Source organism: Epinephelus moara, chromosome 22, assembly GCF_006386435.1.
Source record: "Epinephelus moara isolate mb chromosome 22, YSFRI_EMoa_1.0, whole genome shotgun sequence".
Lineage (NCBI taxonomy): Eukaryota > Metazoa > Chordata > Actinopteri > Perciformes > Serranidae > Epinephelus > Epinephelus moara.
In genome coordinates this window covers 14,495,398-14,518,782 of record NC_065527.1, presented here as the reverse complement: position 1 = coordinate 14,518,782, position 23,385 = coordinate 14,495,398, and the positions used below count along the sequence as shown (strand labels likewise).

Sequence of the window (23,385 nt, the reverse complement as noted above, 5' to 3'; positions counted from 1 at the left end):
GTGGTAATTTATAACAGTGAACTCTCCTTTCCTTTTCCCTATCCTAGCTCTGCCCAGGTGTGTTACATTGCCCAACAAGGTGCACTTGGCCACGGAAGGAGGTGCTTAAGGGCTCCTGTGCCAGGAGGAGGAGAGAGGCCTCTGCTGTTGGGCGTGCTGATCTTGCTGCCCCTCAGCCTGGATTTTATCGTCTTGTTTGCATGTCTTATATTAATAAATCCCGAGGATCTGATTGTTTCAGATGTGTCCTCTGTGGTTCGTTTGGGTCAGTGGTGGAGTGTTATTCACCCCATAGGTGATCAGCACCCAATCAACTACAGTAAAAATAAATTTTTATCAGCATTGTAGACCTACATCTCACTATACTGCACTTACCAGTCCTATGATGTCTATACTCCCTCTACTGGGCTGTTAAAACAATGCATGACTGTTACACTGATTTCAGTTACATTTCAACATCCAGATAAAGAAACAAATTCAATAAGGACTAAATATTCAAGGGAATTTAAGTCTGTCTTTAAAAATAACAATTTATTCATCAATTAACAGCTCATAAGTGTTCAAATATTTTTTCTAAAAAAAAAAAAAAAAAAAACTGTCTACAACTCAAAACTCATCCCTTGCTAACCTTATTACAGATTTAATGCAGATAAAAATAAATATTATTTAAGAATTCACCATTATAAATGTAGGTTTACAATAACTTTTTAAAAATAATATTTTTTTCAAGTACACACTAAATTAAATAACCTTGGTGTTGCTTTAAGAGAAAACTAAAGCAAACTATTAAAACAACAAATGTCTGAGGGGAATAATCCAGTTAACAACAGGGTAAAACAACGCATTTCACTCTGGGAGTTAACCAAGAAAGCAAGAGCTCCATGGAGTGTCATCAACACATTGATCAAGCACAACTGCTGTGCGTCAGGGTGCAATGAGCAGGATGGGGAGTTCTGAACAGCTCTGAGTCTCTGTCCGAGCACTCCAAGAAGGGGACGGGGCTTTCTTGCACTGAAGTGTCCACACTCAGTCCCAAGCCAGATGAAGAAGAGCTGATGTGGGAGGAAAAGAGATGGAGGGGTCAGTTCAGCATTAGACACTGAAAACTCTTCTTTAAACCAGTTTGTTCATGCTCATACCTTTCACAGTCAGAGTCACAGGAGGTCTTGTCCTCCAATCCGCTGATGTAGCCGCTGCTGGTGCGCTGTATGGCTTCAGCCACAGTGTACCTGGACTTGCCATGAGCACACTTTTCTATCTTTGTGATGCTGAGGTCTGACTGGAGGAACAGATGGAGTCGACTGTCCGATAACAGTAAAGGTGTCTGAAGAACACTAGATGAAGGAGGATATTAATAGCACAATGTCAACCAGTGAATGTGGACATTTGCAAATAGTTAAGAAAATAAGTGTGAAGCAAGGTCACCATCAATCTTAACAGCGCTCTTGCTTTTAGCAGATTGATTTTTAACAGCCTTTGGGGTGTAAAACGGCACCACTAGGTGGCAATACTATATTAGATCGCTGCCATTGCTTTAACTGCACAGCAACTCACCTTTCTAAAAACTGCTGGAGGCCCCTCATCCTCTGCGAGACCTGCTCTGTGTTCTTTGGACTGAAGAAAGGGTTCCAGGGCGGCAACTTGGGTAGGTCCCTGAGCAGAGAGCAACAAGGACGATGCACTTAGAGAAAACTTACGCATGCTCAATTCAAGTCAATACAATGGAAATCGGATTAATTAAAAAGTAAGCCAACATGCCAATAAATGATTTGAATCTGAGGTACGAGCTTGTGAACATACATGATCAGAGCATTCTGTCCCAGACAACGACGCAGCCAAACAAACTCTCGGTAACGCCGCCTGACACAGGAAGTCTTCTTTCGAAAGCACATGCTGTTAGTCTGCAAAAAGAGACAGCAATTCAATAATTATCACATAAGCTGCGAGTGAAAATTACCCAGAAATTTTTCTCCCAAGCGGTACTTACATATAAACAAATCTCGTAGTCGACGTGTGTGTGCCAGAGGTCAGCTTTGAGAATTCTTGGATCCTGAACACAAATGCTGACAAACGCCTACAAAAATCAAAACAAAGCGTTTCATTACATGAGAAGTGTTATAAAGACACATGCATTTTAGATGAAACACATCCTAATATGTTTCAGAAATTTCCCACTGGGCCTCAGTTTTGGCTTGCTATCAAAATGTTAAGTTGCATAACAAATACAAGACAAACAGGAAGAGACAGCATGAAGGAGAATGCTTGACCACTTACATTTTTTGAGAGATTGTCCAGCATACTTTCCATACTGGGTTCAAAAACCTGCCAGAGACAGAAATAATTTGAGTATGTCGCATTGAAATTGATGTGTTCCAATTTATTTCAGCACAGACACACTACTGACTGTTGCAATTCATGTGATGAAGAGTCAATTTAAAAAACAAAAAACAAAAGGTCATTTCAGTTCATCTGTTATGTTAAGTTTTCATTGAGACAGTAGAAACAGTTGTAAACACAGTCCGGCAGCCAACATCCATTGTTTCCAACCCTAGATCTGTTTTGTAGAACACAGGCCTGGCTGGCGATTAATAGGCCTACTTATGCGACTCAAAAGTGCAATTATTTGGAGCTAATGTAGCTCACAGGGACAAAGGTCAAGAGGGGAGGATTTAGCTTGAGAGAGGGAAATCTTAAATTTAATATGGACTCACAAAACACACACACCACAGCTGGGAACGATGAGAAAGCCTTTTCAGAAACACAACAGGCAGAAATCTATTCACTAATCAACCATAGCTATTATCATGAAAGTTTACAATAAGACGCATCATTTCAAGCAAAGCAAAACTGCCGAAACACCATTTTCTTCTAAGACATGTGGCTGCATGGATGTTCACATGTGACTTGCAACTTTTCCGCATGATTCTGCAACAGTGCTCCATCATGACAAGCATATCTAAAGGCTCCAACGACTGCAGGATCCTCTGCACCTTGACACTTTGATGAGACACATACTGTGTGCTTACACTGAGTCCAAGCAGAGCAAATCAATAAGTAGCCTATAAGCAATGTTTGACAACAAAGTCCTGAGTTGACCTCAAAAAGTTACTGAACCAAACCACACAATTATCGGCAATTATGAACTGGTCTGATTGGATACACCCTGTAATATGATGCCTTACAGATGGCTGATTATGACAATTTATTGCCTGTGGTAACAGTGCTGTACAAGGGCATAGGTTTCCTCTCACAGTGTGGGGTGATACGTATGTAATGGGGGTTTGGGAATCCTCCGCCAGGATATTTTCTGCATCAGTTTATGGTGTAAATGTCTTAAATATTGTTCAAGACCTCTGCTACTTTCATGTTTCTACTGGAGTAGACGAACACTCCTGTTCTGATTAATGAGGGGGACCTGTCTTCTGTGTTAGTCCCCCAAAATCTGTGCAATTATTAACCAGGTCTGAGGCTTAAAAAGGAAAAACAAAATCACTGCTTCTTGAGGCAACAAATACATTTCACACAATCTTCTCAGGCCATATGGGTCAATGGAGTTTCAGCCACTATGAGTTACATAATATGATCACGTTACTTTGGGCTGCAAGTTTGACAATAAATAACAAGTTAGGACTGGAAAAGCCATCTGTCATTCTTTCCCTGCTGAAACAAGGCAGAACTCAGGCAGACTGTGTAGTCTGATAACCTGAAGAGGTACTCTCATTTTAAGATACTTGTATCAGTGACTGATTTTATTTAAAGTACTATAAGTAAATGGACAATGAGTAGCTATTAAACCATTTTAAATTGTCTTGTTTAAATTGCAAAATTAAAAAAAAAAAAAGGAGATTGTAGTTGACTTTAGATTGTGGTAATCGAGTTTCTTCTGCCTTTGAGGGAAAAACAGACTCTGCACATGCTTCAATAAACGTCTGCAACAAAACAGCAAAACATTTCTCTTACTTCTAATTTGATCCTACCGTTCCGTCTCCACTTCCCGAGGAGTAATCCGGTGTTTGTGAACCAACAGGAGCAGCTCAGATTTGGTTTGGCTCGAGGCTCAGCACTGCACGGACTTAACTACTGCTAATACTGACTGCAAACTGTTAACCACTCAGTGTGTCCTCTGCCTCAATGCTTGCTCGCGCCTTTTCAGTGCCTTACAGGTCATATCTTCATAAAATAATCACAAAATAAAACGTCGTAAAATAAATAAATGTGAATTGTTTGACAAGGATTTTCCCTTTTTGAGATAAGTGTGTTGGTCGTGTCCTCAATGAGCACCTGCCCCTCACCCGTCCTCTCTGTGGGGATCAGTTTAAATGGTATCACCTGGTGGGAGGAGGCGACCTCATGGTGATGTAGCGGAAAGTGGGTGGGTGAATGATGGCCTCAGAAAATACCTGGACCGGAGTTAGGATAATAAATTCACCATCAATAGGCTACCACTAATATAATTATCAAAGATATTGTAGTTTTTGAAGCTTTAAAAAATATGCCACAGCCAAACCTATTATTACAAATATATAAAATTAGCATTGAAATCAGTCCATTTCTTCTTGTAGGTGGAATTTATTTGCTTTCCAGGCTATGCCATCTACTAAAAGACCATTATCCAAGACTTTAAACATTAGTCAGCTGTTTCCACATGCTGTAATTTTCAAAACTCTTTCTGTAAACTTTACAAACAAGTGGCCAAATAAAGTATTCATTGCACTGTTCTCTCAGGAAACACATGCTCTCAATAAGCCCTTTTCACAGAAGGCGTTTTGACATGTCACAGTAGGAAGAGTTCAGGTGTAAATAATAAAACAACAATGGCTGACTCCTTTAATGGTACAAAAAATGATGGAACCTCAGAAAGAGCAACTGAGGAGGGATCCCTCTCCCAGGATGGATAGACATGTGGTAGATGTCATGTGTACAGAAAGATAATCCATATGACATAATGTTACATAGAATGTGAACATACCGTAAAACTTCAATTAATAGCCCGGGCTTTTATTTGCTTAAATCACTGAAATCAACAGGCCTATATTTGGGACAGGCTTTTAATTCCTCTCAAACAAAAATGTTGCTCAGCAAAAATTGGGAAATACATTTAAATCAGTATTTAATCAGTATGACTCTGACTTGTTTAAAAATTAGGCTACAGATTATAAATCAATTATGAATCATTCATTTGATCTCGCTCCGACAGACAGCACATCAGAGAGAGTGTGAGTTATGTCACCGACACAACACCACTTCATCCTGTTAAAACAATTCTCACAGCTTGGATTTGTTTATATGAAAAAGCCTTTTGATTCTTTTGATCTGAGGACCCTTACAGACTAAAGGAATATGAATAATTTACAGGGTAATCAAAGAATGGAAACGTAATTTGAGGCGGCCAACAACACGGTGTTATACATCCAAAAGACCTACTGTAAAAAAAAAATAAAAAAAAATTAACTGCTTGGCAACTAGACCAGGTGTCTAATTGAGTCAGCTATTTATTTGTCAGAATGTGTTGCCACACCGGGGTAGTAAAAGGAACAAGGCGTTTAATTGGGACTAGGCTTTTAATTGAAGTTTACACAATGTCAAATTTGCAAGACATTAAAAAGGAAGAGGAAGACAACAACAAAGACAAGTAATCTCAGACTCTGTGCCACCCTCATCATGCACTCATACCTGTGAGGACTATGAGAGACGCTGGACAGCTAGTGCAACCCAGCCTGAACCGTTACATGGTTACATCCATTGTCCATACTTTCAGAAGACAAAACAGGTTGTTTGCCTCGTTGTTACTGTGATACATGTCATGAGGTACCGCTGTCTGTGTAGTTTTTACCACAGTGATGGATAACCACAGGGCATTTCTGAGGGCAACCATCCATTGGTCTGAACGCTGATGCTGAGTAACCTGCACATTTGCTGCAATTGGAATTAAAGTGTCTGGAAATTGGGTATTTCACAGTGCATGGACTCTTCCTTATGTGTTTTGTCAGTGTGACATTGCAAAGGTCAGCAGCATACAGTAGAATTCCCTCACTGTTTTCCCAGCACTGTTTGAAATTTCTCTCACCAGGCTATTCCTGAAAGGACTGTCTGGATAGTCAGTGCTGTGATTTTACAAAGCTCCACAGTTTGGGGAAATAAATCATAATTTCAAGAGATGTGCATCAGCAATCCAGAAAAAACTGTGATAACAAGTTGTACAGAGAAACTATAATTGTGTTATCTCAGAAGAAGAGAAATGTCTCTACTCAGTGGTGTAAGGTAGTTGCCACAGGCCCCAGTGACAGGGACCTTAGTGCACACTAGTTACTAGTTATAAGGCGCACACACACACCACAGGCAACTGTTAATAATCTAATATAGGGAGCTCTGCTACTTCTACCACTTGCTTGTTTCTTGCTTGTCCTTTCTTACAGCTGCTTTTATGTTTAAAAGGCACGTCCACTCGCTGGACTATTGTATCGTCTTGTCACATGATCAAATAGAGACTTGACACTAGGCAAAATCAACATACATCATACCCAACAAGCAAATTTTAAACGTTAAGCAGTTTAAAAGTATGCAATTCCCCTAGAGAAAATGAGATAACTGCAACACAACATAGTATAGCAGCACCAGGCCGTAGGGGGTCAGGATTTCAGGGGTATTCTCACCGCATTACAGTTCATTTAAACCAACATGAAGGATTTTTACAGTTTAACTCTCAATTCAGCAAGTGTCTCTTAAGTTGCCAAAGCATCAGATATAACATACAAACACTGCTTGCAATTACAGTCTACATTTAGGAGTACAATTAAAAAGTTCTTTCCAGAGTTCTCAGAGGTATATTCCAGGTGGGGGAGTGGAGTGGAGGTGAGCACAACAAATGGGTTGTGACCTGTACTCTTCCACCTCAGCTATAGGTATTGCTTGGATGCTATGGTCTGCATATTTGCATATAAAGGTCCTTTTATCTTTGGTTAAGTCAGCAAACAAAAGGTGTCTCAGTGGCTGCTTTCCACCTTCAATTGGTTGTGATCAGTCACAGGAGGATGGCTTTCTTTTGAAGTCTGTAAATATTCTAATTGTCAGGTTGTGGCTAATAAGCAAATGCAGAACTGGCTCCATGACCTGGACTTAAGTCAACCATCATGTGCTATACACACAGAGCAACAGATAATATTCAGGCAATACAGGGAGGGATGTCCACATACAGTCTCTTTCTTCATCCATGTTGATTAGTGTGTACAGTAGTATGTTGTATGGCATGACCTGAGGAGATTACCATAACAATGATGACTGTCAAGCACTGATTACAGGTTTGATTTAATCAGAATATTCCAGATGTAATATGAATCATGTCCCATTTCCTTTAACAATATGTTTACATGGACATTTTTGTTCCTCCATCTTAGACTCATAATTTTTTTCTAGTAGGATCCTTATCAACATTTTTGGCACTAAACATTATGGGATAACAAACAAGTTAATTAAGAATCATTTTCAGTACCATTTGTCACTTTGGCTGTTCAGGGATGAGGAATGTTTCTACAGAAAGCCCAAACCCTTGTGTGTTGCCTTGGAGACGTCATGTACACTAATGCACACAGGTCCAAAGTCCATCTCCCGTGCCCTAATGCCAGTCATGAGACTGGTCTCCACACTGCTGCAGACGCAGCCATGCCATCTGTCGACGTTGCTCAAAGACACCCATCACTGCTGATTTCAGCTGTTTGTCAGAGGAGGTGCTGACTGAGCTTTAATGGTATTAAAGGGTGTCACTGCAGACTGGCAGGGGTGGATGTGATTTACTCAGGTGAAAGTAGCAATGCCACAATAGAAAAAAATACTGTTATTTTTTTAAACTAAACCAATGCATCACACTGACCTCCTAATTTTCTTGATGTACAAATGAACTGGTAATTAAACACTAAATTAGTTTAAAGTCTCTTAAAGTAAAAAAGCTGAAACACTGTTGCCTCAAATCTGTGCTTAAGTACTGTACATGTGTAAAATCAGTTTGTTACTGAGTCCATTTGCACATGTGGGTGGTCTGTTTGAATGTTAACAGTCGATTAAATTGTGTTATTAGGAGTTATCAGCCCATTGGCCGCCTGACTTTATTGTTATGTGATGGTGTTGGAAGTAGGGTGATGTTAAAGTAGTATAAAGAGTGAGAAGCTCTGTGTAGGGACATGGGGTGATGAGGGGTCAAACAAACACAGGACAAGACGCAGGACACCAGGGTTTGTGTGCCGTGTCAAACCAGAGGTCACCGTGAGTTATTTTAAGTTCTTTTACAGTATGTCGCTTATAACAGGTAACATATTTTATGCCAAATCATTATGTATTTTTTAAAAATCCTAACCACATAAAATTGCTCTAAATGCCAACGAGCATATATTGGGCTTATAACGGCATTCTCAACCTACTAGTTTGCGTAGCAGGCCCTGCTAACCTGTATCTATGAGGCTGATAACCACTTTCAACAGTCATTTTATCGAGTGATAACATTTAAAATGGGTGACAGACAAGGAGTGAGAGTGCATATCCACAGATAGATAGAAGGCACGCTGTTCGAAGTTGTTTTACTTTACCGAAATCCAAAACCACATCAATTGTGTAGTGTGAATGATGTTTTGTTTTGCTATGTAACTTTGTAGATCCCAGGAAGGATAGCTGCTGCAATGCAAAGCTAATAGATATCTTTATAAACAAACAATCTACATGTACAGCAGACCTTGTTTCAGTGTTAATAAGCTTATAGGGTATGTTCTCTTGTCTACGGTATTTATACTTTGTCTGGGCTATTAAGTTCACACCAGTGAGGAACATGACTCAGCTCTTCCAAGAGTGGCGTGGTATTGTGAAATATCTTACACCCTTTGACCCGTAGTCAGCAACAACAGACAAGAAAATAAAAACAGTCACAGTTACAGGTTACATTATATCATACTCTTCAGGGGCCTGCTAAACAATGCTGTCATGTCTGTGGTCAAACAACCAATTTTGGGATTTTGTCATCATTTAGTTTCATTACATTAACTGGCACCGAAGTAAATTTGGGTCTGCACGTCTGAACATGTACATGGACCATTATACAGTGCATGAATAAACCCAAACTACAGCAGAGACACGAACAGTAAACCTTAAAAACAAAAACCCAGCTGTAAGAAATGTGCGCACTAATTTGTCAACATTTCCATTTTAATTCAAGTTGTAAAATTCTAGATGAATATTCACAGTAAAATATGCATATTATTATGCTTTTCCCATTAACACATTTCCATGGAAGCATAAAAACAACCAGTGGAATTTGGTCACATAAAACCTTTATTAGAACTTCAAATAATATTTACAGACAGAGTATACAAAATTCACTTTCAGAGCAAAACATTAGCACTACTGTGGGAAAATAACAAAAAAACATCATCTTACATGAAATTTAGATGGTGACACAAGTGGTGGCTGACACCGTAACAGACCAGAGTAGCCATTCAGAATTTAAAAACTTGAACCAGGTATGAATATGGGCGGTTGCAGGGTTTATCAAAGAATATGCTTTCTAAACTGAAGTCACATTAATTTTTTTATGATACCGGAAGACTTATTTCATCATACACCACACCACCACCTGCTCTCTCACAATCAGTTCAGCTAATACGTACAACAACATAGCTCTCCTTGACAGCCAATGATTTGCGAGGGCTGAAACATTGTCAAAAATAACTACGATAGCTAAAACTAAAAAGCCAAGCCCGAGGAGAAAATTCAGTCCTGAGGAAAAAGATTTAAGTGGAACAAGGGACTGCAGGGGACCAGAGGACAGCACTACTGTGCCTCATCCTCTGGACAGGAATGCCATGTCAGTCTCTCCTCATAGAAGGAAATGACCACTTGAGGGCAGCGAGTGTTGGCCTCACGGGCTGGGACTAAATCTGCTTCATCCGAGTCTTTCCTAAAGAAAAAGGACAAAGAGGGAGAAAAACATTACAGCAACTGTGGACCTCTGTTTATGACAAATCCATTATTTTTCACCTCAGGTTAAAATTTATTTGAACTACGGCAAAATTCTGTAACAGCAGCAGTATCTGGCTGAATGTAAAGCTTACATATCTCTGAGGGACATAAACAAAGCCGGAGCATCATCACAAGCAATAATGGATTTACTGATGAGAATTTCAGAGCCACTTCACACTTGAATGTGTTTTTTTTAAGCCGTTAACTACAAGATGTGACTGTACTGTGATGAAAGACATAAATGCTGGTGTTAGTATTGACATTGCTGCACAAATTTACAACAAAAACCTGCATTTCATGGGTTGAAAACAACCCAACACACCAACTACAGCTTAAAGTCAGCCCTTTTATTCTGCCTCACCCTTCTTTATAAAAACCACTGAATGGAGAGACAAGGTTGTTTTGCTTTCAAGCATGCAACAAAGGTAGTAACAGTACCAACAACTGTGTAAAAGTGACAGCTGGCAAAACAGGACCGTGGACGGGATGGGTGTGATTGTTAAACGACATGTTTAATGTGTGACCCACTACCAGAGGATTGCACAGCAGCTAGCAGAAATTAGCAGATCACTCAAAGAAGAAAAACAGCAGCCAAAAATGTCTGTAAACTGGGGAGACAGCGAAGTCCAGGAGCTCTTTACCTTTCTGCCATGTAACTCCACTGTTATTGTTTAGGAAGTGCTGCTGACCTGTATATGTTACACTCGAGGCCGCCGCTGTTGTTACACGCCATGCCCCTTTTCCTTCCGGGAGGCCAGAATGCCATTTTAAAATCACCCACTGACACGATGCTTCCATTATTTTGTGCAAAAAAAGCAAAGCTTGCGTAACGGAAGGATAAAGGGATAAAGAGTTGACTGGTTGGGACCTTTGTATGTCAATGCCCTCTAATGAAGTTATTAAATAACTTTAATAATAATAAAATACAGTGGGTGGGGTTGGGCTCAGACCTGGGAGTTGAAATTTAAATGTTTATAGTGCCAAAAAAGGATTACAGTTTGAGCTATGTGCACATAAAGAGGACTATTTCCTACTATACTCACCATTTCATCAAGAACATCAACTCCCCGCTGCTGTCTGTTGCGCCAATTATCCGTTCTGGGTCGAGGTTCCTAGCAAAGCCACGTGGTTTCTCTGCCTATAACAGTGGTGACAACAATTGCTTTAACACTTTTTGGACTGTCTAAACAAGATAAGGTTAACATGTGACATCTAATAATTTACATCTTTCTGAATTTTGACAAACTAAATTTCATTGGTGTCATCTCTGAAGCCAAATGTGGCATGTGAAATTGTTTGGGAACTCACCACATCTTTCTTCTTGGCTTCTGTCTCCGGCTCATCTGTCGATGCCTTCCTCTTAACAGGGGCAGGTTTCTCCTTAACATTCTTCTGTGCTTCCAAAAATGCTGAAATCAGCTCTGGACAATCCAGGTTCTCCTCTGGCTCCCATGTATTGTCAGCCCTAAATTTGCAGGAAGAGGGTCACCATTTGCATCTCACACAGACTTCCATACAGATGCAAACAACACAGTTAACTAGTTCCTATGCAAAACAGCAGCTTATTCATGCAACCAAAATTACTATGGACAAAAGCATAGCACAACCCCATACCAGGGAAGCACTTCCAGCTCAGCAGGGGGCAGGTGTTCCAGGCAACTCACTCTGTAAATCCTTTCCACTTCAGGAAGAATTCTACTTTCCCATTCACAAGACGTTGGTCGAGTACTTTTTCCACCACAAATTCCTCAGGCTCCTCCTGTGTGTCCGTTGTGTCCTTCTTACCCTTGGTATTCTGCTTCTTGCCCATGTTCTGCACTAAAAACAAAAAGGGGTGTGAGAGTTCAAACTGTTTACGGGTTCTTGTGTGCTATCCCAACAGTTTGCATGGATGAGCATGAAGCCATTGCTCTTAAAAGTTATCCACATAAAGTTGAAGGGGAGAAAGTGGGACCAACACGGCCCCAATCAGCCACAGATGAAGAGGTTGTAAACCCACTCCGTGTATTAACTGATGTTGGTATGACTAATAAGTATCTAGAAACGTGCAACGCGTGCACACTAACATTTTAATGATGCTAAGTTGCACCGAGGTAACGTTATTTAAGTGTTGTGCAAACTCATATTTTAAGATAGCCAAATCAAGACATAATGCTAAGTTTATGTAAGTTAGCCTTCGCCCCGGCTGTAGCTGATGATAATACAGGCCTAGACTAGACTTAATTGTGCCACCTGCAATACAACGTTGACAAAGATGCGTTGTGTGAAGAAACAACTTTAGTTGGTGATGTTACATAAGCATTTTCAATAAGCAAAGTACGGTTAGCGCCAGGCTCGTCTCGATACAAACGCTCAAGGCCCGAGGACGCACATCATCCTGGAGTAGACGCTCCTACTTTTAGCTAGCTGTTAGCTTACATAAACTTAGCTCTGCCCAAACATTACACGATACTGTAAGATACGTGAGCGTACACAGACAATGTACTCACGACGGCAGGTTTAAATAGCAAAGTTAGCTAGCTCATATTGTTGGGGCAACGTAACGTTACGGTTCACTTTCTCCGCAAACTACCTGCTACAGGAGTTGCAAAAGTAAGCTAACGTTAGCTTGCAAAGGCTAATCAATGAAATGTACGTGAAGCGTTGCACTGTGAAGCGTTTAAGATAAATTATTCCTGCATACGCACCTTAAAAGACCAGGAAAGGCTTCACTGATGTCCTCTTACCACGCGGTCTGCCTACGCTTTGTCTTGGCTCTGCAGCTGCAGCACTGCAGGGTAGGCGCCAAAAGCTCGTCGTATGTCTCTACGGGAGCCTGGAAGGGAAACGCGCTTCGCTCTTTACCCCTGCGCCTCGTGATCGACTGGGCGCTGCCTCCGCTCCGTCCTCCAATAGCTGGAGTAAACGGAAGTTCATCAAGGGCCTTAGGTCTTAAATTACTTAAGTAATCAGACTACATATTATTTTATAATATCCCTGTAAGAATGACTTTAATATCTGTCATCATAAAATATAATTTATCATGTGGATATCCTGCCATCAATCCTGTTTATTCACAGAGGGGCAGCAATGCTCCTAAAACAATGACACAAGAATGAGACAGGCTGTTTGTCAGTTTTCTTTTTTTTCATTTAAATCAGAAAAACAATGTCTGCTAAAGCATTTCAAACTCCCTAGGCATAATCATACTATCAACAGTCACCATGCATTCAAAAACATTTGCAACCAGCAACAAAGAAAAGCAATGTGAAATGTATACAAACAAACAAAAGTAAACTCTTGGTCAAACCAGAAAATTAAATACAAATTTGTGAGGATTTAGGTTAAAAAAAACAACAAAACAAAACAAAACTTAATGAGTCACACTATTAACTTTTTCATGCACATTTCTCCATTTAAATCACTCACTTAGCCCACTGTATAGAGGTGTGCCCATGAATAGGATAACCTTGTCTTAACACTTGACTTCAACTCTCAGATAATCTCGAATGTATAAAAAAAGCAACATCCAAACAACATTCAGTCACATTAAATAGAGTTGGTGATTGTATTTTTATTATTTATTTCAGAAACTGGATGGTTTAGGTCCTTTCAGGGCCAAATTTTCACAATGAAGAATTTGTGGTTAGTGAGTGCATTTAAGTTGCCCTAAAAAGGGGAAGGGTTTTTTTTCTCCATTTTTTTTATTTAACCAAAATCTATACTAAGGCGTGAGGTAGAATATAATCTTGCCAAAATACTCAAGTAACTGAAATGAAAGGATGAAGCAAAAATTGTGCTTGAAAACAAATCGGCTAATTCAAAACATAAAATGGTAGCCCCTTAAAAACATTGTGTGCATTTGTGGAACGTGTGCACACACAGTAACCAAAACACTTCTCCAATGCAAATTAAGGCCTTTTCAGTTTAATCATTGGTATATTGTATGTCATTAAGACATAAGGAAATCCTTTTTTTTTTTTTTTTTTTGTTTACATCTCAGTACAAATTTCTAGTACATGCCCTCAGATATCTGAATCAAACCTGTAAACTTTAGATAGGTTATGTCCCATAATTCTCACCACTTTGAGATAAACTTGCCGTTATGAAGAAAAGATACTGTCCTCGACAGTCTCATGTTGCATGTAAGGATTTCAGACACCTCAGAAACTTTAATAAATACAATCTTTAACCTCCTCCTTATACTGAGAAAGTATACACAGAGAGGCAACAAGAAAACAAACAAACAAACAAACAGAATCCTCCTCCGAGATCTCTTTCCAGCAAGTGTCGCACTGCTGGCCATGCTGACTAAAGACATGCCTGGTTGTCCATGTTTTTGCTTGTAAAAACAGAAAGACTCAATTACTTTAATGTTAACAGGCACAAGGAGAGACCGGTAGCTTCGCCAGCAGCTTAGCTGATCCCTTGAACTGCCGTGGGTGCCTTGTCCAACTCCATAAGCAAAACAAAATGTCCAGTGTGTAAGCTACATTTCCCCCATGAGAAATTTTATTTACAGAGATTTTTTTTTTATTTATTTATCTGTGTTCTGAGTTTCTTTTCTTTTTTGCAGCTTTTGCCAATTTAGGCTCCCAACAGCGGTGAATCCACACACACTTTTACAAAAGAGGAGATCCCAAAACCAGAGTCAGGCAAGTAAGTTCAGAAATATCCAAAAACCTAAAAGCTCAAGTCTCAGCTGGCAATACTGCATTATTGCTTTTTCTCCTTCTTTCTCTTGTCTGTTTTGTTGCCTGTTGATGTGGAGACAGCAGGCCGTCTTACACGCTGAACCACAACCCTCCCATTAGCCCCGCACTGCAGGGTGAATCTTTCTGGGTTCAGGGGCCGTCCTGTATCATCCCTCAGCCGGGCCAGGACATCTCTGGTCAGCTGCCTTATCTGCTGGCCAACAGCACCCATTGTCTTGGCTGTAAGCTGTTTCTCCCTCAGTAGTCTATCTCTCTGAGCATGCAGCCTCTCCACTTCCTCCTGCAGACCCATGATAGCATCTAGTTTGCGCTTCCGGCAGTTTTGCGCTGCCAGTTTGTTCTTCCCCCGCCTGCGAATGTCCCTCAGGAGGGTCACCTGTTCCGGGGAGAAGCCGTGACCGTCGAGGACCTCGAGGAACTCCTCCACAGGCATGTTGACGATCTGCAGGACAGAGAACGGGATGCACATGGCACGGGCACGGAGCTCATCACGACTCAGCTCCCTGTCTTCAAACTTTGGCCCATCATCATCATCATCGCTGAGAGGCTCCTCTTTGATACCTTTGTGAGGAAATGTCACTGATGGCTGGTTGAAGGAAGCAGGAGATGAGTAGCTGTGGTCATGCCACACACTCTCACTCAGATCAATAGGTGACCACATGGAGCTGTAGTCCATGATGCCTTTTGAGGGGATTGAATCCGCTTCACTGCTGTAGCCTGTAGCTCCACACTCATCCTCACAGTATGAACTGGATGACGACGACATCTCGGATGAGTCTGGATGAGTGAGGAAGTTATAATAGTATTAGCATGTATAACACACAATTTCTTGGCTTCACAAGCCATGGCAATAATGACTTAAAGGGTAGGTTCAATATATTCCAGTCTGGACCCTGTCTTCCCATATTCTTGTGTCGAAGTGACTAATGGGAACAATAATTTTTGAAACTGGTCCAGTATTGAGTGAGACTGCTGCATCTGGCAGGGATGAATAAGGCTGCAATGTAACCACTCAGTGCACGTGCATTCAATCAGTGAATGTACGTCCTCTTAAAGTGCTTGTTTTTGCCACTGACAGATTATTATTCTATGTGCCTGACAACTTATGGACGCCATCTCTGCAGAGGTCGACCTTTTTGTTTAACCTAAAACAGCCCCAAAATTGTCATTGCCAAACCTACCAGACTCCATTTTAATCAACAGTTACTTAAGCATGTATAGAGCTGGCATATATTTACATCTAACTGGGTGCGTTAAAAAGTTTATTTCAACCAAACCAGAATTGGTGACTGTTGGACAGAGGAACCAAGATGATTTTTTGAGTTTTATTTTGTTTCTGTTAACTTTGAATAAAGTGGTTTTTTTAACAATAATAAAATGACTGTTTACTTAAATGGAGTCTGACAGATTTGCCAATATTGATTTCAGGCTGTTGCCATGTTAAAAAACAGGATCTTAGACCTAAACAAAAAGGTCTGTCTCTGTGTGGATCCTTTCCATAAGTTGTGAGTCACTTAAAATAATAATCTGAACGTGACAGTGACAAAAAGAAGACCTTTTAGTGGATGCAACTGACAGTGCCAACATGCCCAGAGTAGTTAGACGACAGCCTGTTTTACCGCTGCTGGCTGCAGCATTCCCCTCAATACTGGAACAATTGCAAAAAAATTTGCTACTATTTGTCACCTTGACATAAAAACATGAGAAAATGGGATCCAGGTTGAAAAATACAAGTCTTCCCCTTTAATCTACAATTATTAGCAGAGATTTGAACCAACCTGGGGAGACTGGACCTCCAGAGCTGCTCTCCAAGGAGAGACCAGAGTCCGAGTCCAAGTCCCCAAGGACCTGTGGGTCTATGCTCTCCAGAGAACCCATCAGTTGGGTGTCCAAGCCTTCCAAACCAAGCTGATTGATCTGGTCAAACACTGCCTCATCTAGACAGCCACTCAGCGCACTATGTGATGACACATCTCCAGTTAAATTACATACTGAAGCAAAGGGGAGGGCAGCCAGGCCCACTGCCATCCCTGGTGATGCGTTTGACTGTAAGGAGCCTGTGGATTCCAGTCGGAAGAGGGGTCTTTGTTGTTGGGTGACCGGCCTGGGCTCAATTCTTTCAGACACTGCATCAAACACTCCAGCACTGGTTACCATAGCATCGTGCAGACTGACATCCTGGCTGATGGCGCTGGTGATGTCTGTGTTGAGGTCTGGCAGACGCTCAGTGACAAGGGAGTCCAAGTCCTAAACATGAGACATACATTTGTGTTGGATTTTTGAAAACCTTAACAATACATAGATCATCACAGGACGCTAAAGCTCTGCATACACTGTAACACTGTGATGATTCATAGATTTTGCATTACTGTGTGCATATCGATACTAAGCTTCATGAAAAATTCAGGTGTCTAATGAACGTGAGACTTACGTCAAGGTCAGTAACAGACAGAGAGAGTAAACTGCTCCAGTGCTGGTCAATATCAATGGCAGGAGGAAGATGGCGTGCTGGATCAGACAGTGCAGTGATGCCTTCAAGCAGACTCTGAAATAGGCAGAAATAAAAAACATACAATACAGCACTGACAGAGGAAGTGGAGCGGTTTTGTTTTGCTTTTGGTTTGTTTTTTTTGTCAGTCAGTGTGCCGTGAACTTCTGGGGACGATTCGGTCCCCAGATGTAGATGCACAGTGAGCGCTCCTCATTTTCATGCTGCTCTCTGGTACAGACAGCTGCGGGGGCCAAACCCAGGGTGAGTCTAGAGGAAGAGAGACTTTGCCCGCTCAGGCTCCAAATTAATGCTGTTTTCTGCCACATTTCCAATCCGTCATTAGCGTAGTTAGGACACAATAGTTCACAGGGCTAACTTGGCTTGCTGACTGTATTACATGAACATTACTGTCACCCTGCACATCCCACCTAACCCCATTCAAACTCTCATATGTTCATATTGAACAGCCAAATCCAATTTGACTGACAAACTTCTGAGGCAGATACAGCTGTATTGTTGATTTACAGTATTTCTACCAGTTTATAATTGTATCACATTATATGCTTAAATGTGACATAAAAATACAAGAGAAAACCGTTAAAATGCTTAATGGCACCTTTCTCTTGAAAAAGCTAGCTGTATACAGTAGTGGGAAAAGGAACTGAAACATTAAAGACTCCCCGTGAGACACACAGTAATTATTGTACTTAACCGTCCCTAATCTTACACAGTGTTACAAAACAGCACAGTCATCAGAACACTGTGATTTGAGTAATAAAGTCATGTGAGAACGTGAATTTCTGGTTTATAAAAACACACCACGTCATTTTCACCACTGTCACGTGCTTGTAAATCTTATGTAAGCATGACAAGCGTATTGTGACACACAGATAAATCCTGTAATGTGCACTCCTAAAAGAAAAACAAGTACAGCTACATATCAGTTAACCATAAAGCATTTATAACAGTATACATTTACCAATAAAGGCAACTTAGAACAACCAAGATCAAACCTCTTGTTCCAGTGAGGAACTGTGAGCCAGCTGAGTAAGTGGGACAGGTTCTTCCTCCTCTTTAACTGTGGCATCCTCCTCCTGGTAGGGTATAGACAGGCAGATGGAGAGAGAGGGGAGATATAATTGGGGATAAAAAGAGTCAGAGGATTCAGGGTAGAAGAGAGGGAGAAAAGAAAAACGGTCAATTTGTTTGCTGACATCCAAAGGCATGACATTTCTGGTTTGGTGATTGCAGATATTAGATATTAGATATTAGATACAGCTTAGAAAATGAAAGCTGTTGTGAAAGAGAGAAGGTTTGCAACTGCAGAGGGAGCAGAGACTGACTGAACAGACTATATTCAACCCTAACTACTTTCATTGTCCTGTTAACTGAGGTCTGGGCATGTGTGAGCTGGTGTATTTGTGTATGAAAGTGGGGCTTAGAATTTTTTAATATGCTAACAGTAAGGCTAATTATTGTCAGAGACGGCTAAGTATCGTTTAAAAAATTACAGTACCACTACCAATACCAGTAGAGTACTTCATTTTACACATTGTTTTCTACTTCATTCAACATTTATCAGTAAAATGCCACCATCCTTTTACGTTTTGGTGACATCTCGGCACGCTCAACCACCAGCTCTGTTAAACAGAGTTCATCACAACAGGGACTGTATGGGTTGTAACTGCTGCAGTAGTGGGCCAATCACATGTTGCAAAAAACATTTGCAGTGTTTGGCTGCGAGCAAAACCTTACGAATAGTCTTTTTTTTCCTAGATCTGGGTACAAAAAGAACCAAGTGCAGGAATCCTTTGACTGCTTGGTAGTGGGTTATTTCAGGTGATACCTTAAAGGTATTGATCCCCTTTAACAAGCCTGAGACCTAACCCTGTTAAGATGCTGTCAGACACTCCTGATATACCAAGTAAGGCCTTTAATGTAGGTCACAAGCTGTCTGCCACAGACACAACATGCTTGACAAAGCCACACACAGACAAAAAATTATTTTCAATGCCCAACTGATAACAGAGGATGGATTCACTCATTCCAAAAACAGAAAGGCTGCCAAGTCAGTTTGTACATTAATGCTAAGGGCAAAAATATGACAGCCTATAAATTGCAGCAGCCCTGGTCTGCCTAGGCTCTGTCTGAGCTTGTCAAATTCTACTAGAGTAGCTTTTCTGCATCAAATCACTGAGTGCATGTAGATAGTTATTGATTTTTACTTTCATATCACTGCTGTAGTCTTCTCCTTTAAAGACACAGTATTTCCAAAAACTACAAAATCCTACCCTACAAGCAGTTTAGCTTTGACTTATTTCACAAAAGAGCTGGTAAGGAATAAAAGATGTGTCAACATCACATTATCCATGTGAACAAGAACCCTGGGAGGGATCAGTGATCCAAGTATGGACCACCGCTTTTGTGTAAGCAAACAGGGTGCGGGTCTAAGCCTCATTTCTCCACCTCTCAAGGCCCACAGCTGGCGGCTGAGTCTGAAGAAACGAGATATAGTTACACAATTGGCGGCATCAACTGCCCTCAGGACATAACATGCACCAAGCAGCTGTTTCTAGCCTGAGCTAGAAAAACTGGATCACTGGGAGAGTTGAATAGAAAGCACTGGGTTACAGATTACAGTCTTGAAAATATAATCGCGGTCACAGATTACAGATGGCACTTGACAACAAGGAATGTCAAACAACACAATTTCAGTTGGTTATCATTGTCACTACTTCAATGCTTTTAGTGAGTAAACCTCTTGACAAATAGTAGTTTTGCAGCTGTGTGGTCCCATAATACACTGGTCTTATTTATTGTGATGTTTTTTTTTCTACTGTCCTGGTTATTCAGACAGGGCTTTGTGTGACAACTTCCAATGTGAAGGGTGACAGGTGCAGCAGACAGTTAACTGAATTGTTTTGATGATGTACAACTAACTAGACTGTCTTGTTAACTGGTTATATTTAGTCACTTCTTTAACAGAACCAGTTAGGTATTGTTTAAACCCATTCACCAAATTGCCATAATGAATGTAAGTCATTTAATCTAACCAAACAAGAACTTAACTATTGCAATTTGTGACCCAGGACTGGTAGTAAATGTACATATCAAGTTTTGCCAACAGGTTATCATATTGGCTTGTCTTGTTTCCTGCACCAGGACATGTTACATAATAAGTTCCTTGTTGGATGGACTCACAGCATTGTTTAGCATGGGTTAGTGTTGCTAGTTAGCTTGTGATAGCATTAGCTGTTCCGTTAGCTTTGAGGAAGTTTTAACTCTAATTCACCATCTCAGTCAATTACTTTGGGTAGACAGCCAACTGTCCTGGTCATGTAAGTTAGCTTAGCTGGCAGCAGTCTTTTTTACTTTGTGCTACATTTCACACACACACTTGCCTCTTTGAGAAACCCACTGGCTCCAGCTCTACAAGGCCCATGTCCGCGATCAGTGGTTGTTTGGCACAACTCTTGGCCACTGTCAGACAGGTGTTGATTGTCATGTCTTGCTTCGTCCCCGTTGCTTTCTAGCACCGTGTTGGTGTCATTGTTGCTGCTGGTTGAAGGCCCACAGTCAGCACTGTCAGTAGCAGACACTTGGTGCACCAGCCATGCGTTCAACTGTGTGGGGAACCGCGGTGAGCCGAGGTTCCTCACTTCGTCAAGTAGCCGGCGACTTGCAAAGAAATAGTCCAATTCGGGACATTTTGGGTGCACACTGTATCCGTCAAGAGTGTCTCTCAAATTATGAAAGGGTGTCTGGGTGTAGGCTGAGCTAGGACCCAAGTTAATCTCTATCAGAGGCGTATAGTATCCGCTTAAGTAGCTGTCGATATCCACACGAACTCCAATCAAACTGAGTAAGATCGTTAACTGAATCAGGCCTTCTGTGAAGTATTTTTTCGCGATTTGCATTTTCTAAATACTTTCAAATCTGCAGATAATTGCGAAATAGTGGCCCAACGGTTCCTCTTTCCCGTATGGACAAAGGGAAAAGCCTAACAAAAGAGCACGCCTTCCCCTGTCAGACAAAGAGGTCCGCCTGTACCGGCGAAATCGTTAGATAGCAATGCTAGCTGTTAGCAGTTAGCTATCAGCTTTAATAACCGGCTAATTGGAACCTATTGGCGCAAACATAGCGGGAATGTTGCTCTTCAGTCCTTTGCAGCGAAGAGGATAATCGTCGGTGACCGCTAACTACCGAAACCTTCCTTGCGTTAACAGTTAAACAGAAAGTGAAACATCTGAAAGCTAAATGCTGTCACAGTAGTGTGCTACTACTAGGAAACTTCGTTTCAGAATTTGCATGGCTCAAGCTGATTGGACGCAAAAGCTTGCCGCAACAGATTGTGATTGGACAATAGTAATGTCAGTTGTCGTTTTGACCAATGAGAGCAGGGGTAGGTTATTAACTGTCTCCAGCCCTCACCCCATTTAAAACCACATACATCATTTACAGAGATAATAGCAGTGACCAAACTGATATTACTCCAGAAATACAAATCAAATATATTTATTGTCGTTTTAAATAATTGAATTCATCAGTTCATTGATCATAAAGGGATTTCTCAGGAGGTGGAACTGGTTAAGCTGCAGTTCCGGGACATTTGTGCTACTAACCTGCATTTGTGCCATGCTTGGCCTGCTGGTAAGTGGCTGAACTACAGTTTGAACTTGTTCAACTTTACATAACTACCCTAACAAAGGGGAAAGCCAACGGCGGAATCCTGAGGTCTACAAAACACCTTGCCCACTGTGCATCTACAACAGATGAGGTCATACTTACCCATGATCATTAGTGAAAAGTAAGTCTTCACTCCAGTAGGCTCCTGTAGGCCATTTAATGGCAGCTTGCCTATTTTCCAGATTACATTTTCATTAAAAACATGCCAGTTTATGAAATGCAATGAATTATTGTCTACCCAACACTATATGAAATACCTAAAACAGCTCCACCTCTACTTACACTGCACCAGCAATAATAATTCAACTACATATGTATTAACCTCCCGAAACCCTGTGTCCTCATATGAGTATGTTATGCTTAATTCCGCTTAATTTAGACCTGTTGTCCTCGTTTGTGGACAATTTTTTTCTCATTGTACAGCTGATTTCTACACAGTGGACAAGGTGCAAAAGCTGATCAGATTTAATGGTTGAAACCTGTTTATTTGTGCTAAAAAACACCTGTAATTTGATATGGCAACACATTTGACCAATTTTAGCAACAGTAACAAGTGAAAATATTGTAATTAGCATTTCACACAGGCCAGTTAGGTGTGACAGACTGTTCCTACAGACAAAAAGGACATTCGTAGAATGGAGTAGGAAGCAGAGAAAATATAATACAGGGTTACAAATGAACAAATTGTTGTGCAATTTTGCACAGCTATGTCCGGCCTTGAAATGAACAGTTTCTGAACAGTTTTAGACTTCAACAGTGACACCTAATCTGTAGAGTTACAACAAATTAAACAAATGTTGCATTGTTTGTAATTTTAGTTTTGCACAACAGTGCTCAGATATGGAAAGTTTTATAATTTTTTACACACTTGCGACTAATAAAAATAAACCCACTGTCTCCATATGGGGACATCTTTTTGTCCAAGAACTACTTCCTGTTCAAAGACAATGCTTAGTTTTTCATACTTACCAGGTCTTTCCAATCCCAAATAACTCAGAGAAATTAAAAATGCGTACCAAACAAAAGCTGGGGTCTCAGGGGGTTATTACTATAACAATCTGAAATGTTGTAGCAGAGCACATTTACACTGTGGCATTGGTACTTTTGCTGAGGACAAAGATAAAATACTTCAAATAACACCAGCACTGTTCATGGTAATAGGCTTAGAAATAAGAAAGAGGCTATTTTTACATTATAAAAGTTTAATCTTGAGGTATACTTGTGCATTGGCTTCTTAGATAGAACTCACTATTAAATTGAGCACAATATTATCACAAAAATACATGTTATGTAATTTGAATTAAAATATTAGTCTCAGATCAATATGGTACAATTCAGACTGATGATGTTGTTGATGTAATGAGGTCAGATTATATCCTTGGCCTTGAAGGAACCGTTTGGATGTTTCAAGGTCTGTCATGTCCGTTATTTTATAGTCAAGCATGTTGTTGATTTAACTGGAATCATATTGTTATAGTTATAGTTTTGAATACACTTTAGCCTGTTCATATACAA

The 23,385-nt window shown here is 40.6% G+C and overlaps 3 protein-coding genes across 5 annotated transcripts; all 3 read right to left on the bottom strand.

The window, feature by feature from the left end:
• Positions 1–517: 517 nt before the first annotated feature.
• Positions 518–4,294, bottom strand: LOC126383779 (sorting nexin-10A-like). Of its 2 annotated transcripts, none has more exons than XM_050034449.1 (7): positions 3,961–4,294; positions 2,275–2,322; positions 1,988–2,074; positions 1,801–1,901; positions 1,555–1,653; positions 1,140–1,334; positions 518–1,052 (listed from the first exon to the last, which is right to left on the bottom strand). In XM_050034449.1, exons 2-7 carry the CDS (start codon positions 2,305–2,307, stop codon positions 905–907), a joined length of 663 nt encoding a protein of 220 aa, XP_049890406.1. In that variant the 5' UTR covers positions 2,308–2,322; positions 3,961–4,294; the 3' UTR covers positions 518–904. The 2 variants fall into 2 exon arrangements, with proteins under 2 accessions (XP_049890406.1, XP_049890408.1); XM_050034451.1 differs by having other exon boundaries at positions 3,978–4,294.
• A 5,000-nt stretch (positions 4,295–9,294) lies between these two features.
• cbx3a (chromobox homolog 3a (HP1 gamma homolog, Drosophila)) lies at positions 9,295–12,844 on the bottom strand. 2 transcript variants are annotated; one of them, XM_050034104.1, is made up of 5 exons: positions 12,687–12,844; positions 11,664–11,817; positions 11,308–11,464; positions 11,043–11,137; positions 9,295–9,937 (listed from the first exon to the last, which is right to left on the bottom strand). In XM_050034104.1, the coding sequence occupies exons 2-5, from the start codon at positions 11,807–11,809 to the stop codon at positions 9,811–9,813; spliced, it is 525 nt and encodes a 174-aa protein (XP_049890061.1). In that variant the 5' UTR covers positions 11,810–11,817; positions 12,687–12,844; the 3' UTR covers positions 9,295–9,810. The 2 variants fall into 2 exon arrangements, with proteins under 2 accessions (XP_049890061.1, XP_049890062.1); XM_050034105.1 differs by having other exon boundaries at positions 11,664–11,812; positions 12,687–12,817.
• Positions 12,845–13,992: 1,148 nt separating this feature from the next.
• Positions 13,993–21,484, bottom strand: nfe2l3 (nfe2 like bZIP transcription factor 3). The gene is made up of 5 exons (XM_050034103.1): positions 20,586–21,484; positions 18,198–18,278; positions 17,125–17,238; positions 16,472–16,940; positions 13,993–15,470 (listed from the first exon to the last, which is right to left on the bottom strand). The coding sequence occupies exons 1-5, from the start codon at positions 21,099–21,101 to the stop codon at positions 14,695–14,697; spliced, it is 1,956 nt and encodes a 651-aa protein (XP_049890060.1). The 5' UTR covers positions 21,102–21,484; the 3' UTR covers positions 13,993–14,694.
• Between the last annotated feature and the right edge of the window lie 1,901 nt (positions 21,485–23,385).